The following is a 2,018-nucleotide window of genomic DNA, read 5'->3' as shown; positions in this document are numbered from 1 at the left end:
CAGCCACGTCTCCATTTCTCTGCTGCAGATCACAGCGGCTCAGAGCACAACTGCCCGGCAATGTTTGTGTCTGGGAGGTGGTGTGATATTACACTCCACCTCAGAAAGGTCCAAGCACAAGGCAGATGGGAACAAGACGCAGGGACAAACCAGCTCCCCTCACTCTGCATTAAACCACAGGCAATCCTCTTGCCTTGCAGGACTTGCTCTGTGCTCCCCAGCTGCTGCAGAAGTGCTGAGGATTTCTGAGATCCAAGCACATCACAGAGGTGAGATAAAGGGAGTTGTAAAAAAACCCCAAACCTTTTGAAATGCCTTCTGCTATCGCGGTCCTTAACAGTGGGAGTGCAGAGGCGGACAAGCACTGCTGCATTAGGAGCAGTTTCATTTGACAATGTCGAACACCAGGACTGACCCCTACCCTCCATCTTTCCCATGAACCCACTGCTGCAGTGCAGGACTGGCTCCTCGGCAGACGGTCGACAGAGGTCCTGCCCCTTATAGCACATTGAGACAGAACCAACCACAGCTCTGGCCTCAGAGCTGAGCAAGGTCTCCTATGAAAGGAAATGTGTGTGTGTTTAGGAGGGAGAGGGATACTGGGAAATGTATTTGATTTTTCTCAGAGAAGTCTCCACTAACTTGTCACTGTTCTTTCCTTCTTGGACAGTGCTCCTTACCCAGAGGCAGCAAATGTCCAACAGCAGCTCCAGCAGCCAGTTCCTCCTCCTGGCATTTGCAGACATACGGGAGATGCAGCTCTTGCACTTCTGGCTCTTTCTGGCCATCTACCTGGCTGCCCTCCTCAGCAATGGCCTCATCATCACCACCATAGCCCGCGACCACCGCCTCCAAAACCCCATGTACTTCTTCCTCCTCGGCCTCTCCCTCATTGACCTTGGCTCCATCTCCACCACTGTCCCCAAAGCCATGGCCAATTCCCTCTGGAACAACAGGGCCATCTCCTATGCAGGATGTGCTGCCCAGCTCTTTCTGTTTTCCTTCTTCATTGCAGCAGAGTGTTGTCTTCTCACCATCATGGCCTATGACCGCTACATTGCCATCTGCAAACCCCTGCACTACGGGACCCTCCTGGGCAGCAGAGCTTGTGTCCACATGGCAGCAGCTGCCTGGGGCAGTGCTTTGCTCAATGCTCTCCTGCACACTGTCAATACATTTTCCATCCCCCTCTGCAAGGGCAATGCTGTGGACCAGTTCTTCTGTGAAGTGCCCCATATCCTCAAGCTCTCTTGTTCAGAATCCTACCTCAGGGAACTTGGGTTTGTGGCAGTTAGTTCTTCTTTATCTTTCGGGTGTTTTGTTTGCATTGTGCTGTCCTATGTGCAGATCTTCAGGGCTGTGCTGAGGATCCCCTCTGAGCAGGGACGGCACAAAGCCTTTTCCACGTGCCTCCCTCACCTGGCTGTGGTCTCCCTGTTCATCAGCACTGGCATTTTTGCCTACCTGAAACCTTCCTCCTTCTGTTCCCGATTTCTGGATGTGGTGATGACATTTGTGTAATCGGTTGTTCCTCCAGCTGTGAACGCTCTCATCTACAGCATGAGGAATCAGGAGCTCAAAGACGGCTTAAAGAAGCTCATTCAATCAGCAGTCTTTCAGCAGCAATAAGTTTATCATGTCTGTTTGCAAGGATACAGTGTGGAAATTGGTGGCTGGATGTTCTTACGCAGCAATAAACTGCCCGTCTTCTGTACATCACTCAAATTGTAATGAACTGCTTCATCAGGCTGTCCTTGGGTCGTTGCATTTGTTTTGTTTGGTTTGATTTCCTTGGTTCTAACTGCATTCTTTACAAGGAATCACCATTATTCCTCCCACTGCTATGTTAGTATCTACCTGCTTTTGTGACCCAGAGACTGTGTAAAAGAGGAGCCATGCTCTCAGTGTGTTTAAAGAAAATAAAGAACACTGCAGCCACAAGTTTGTCCAAGGTCCTTCCTCCAAGACTCTCTCCAGAGTTTCAGATGTACCTCCAGAGCTGTAGGGGAAAAGAGTCC

General features: G+C 50.4%; 1 protein-coding gene across 1 annotated transcript; it reads left to right on the top strand.

Annotated features, from left to right (window-relative positions):
* The first annotated feature begins 693 nt into the window (after positions 1 to 693).
* On the top strand, positions 694 to 1,629 carry LOC104338960 (olfactory receptor 14J1). The gene is given in 1 exon segment (XM_075439839.1): positions 694 to 1,629. A coding segment is annotated over 1 exon segment (936 nt).
* Positions 1,630 to 2,018: the final 389 nt, after the last annotated feature.

Source organism: Opisthocomus hoazin, chromosome 19 (genome assembly GCF_030867145.1).
Source record: "Opisthocomus hoazin isolate bOpiHoa1 chromosome 19, bOpiHoa1.hap1, whole genome shotgun sequence".
NCBI lineage: Eukaryota > Metazoa > Chordata > Aves > Opisthocomiformes > Opisthocomidae > Opisthocomus > Opisthocomus hoazin.
The sequence above is the reverse complement of the archived record's forward strand: the minus strand, read 5'-3'. Positions and strand labels throughout refer to the sequence as shown.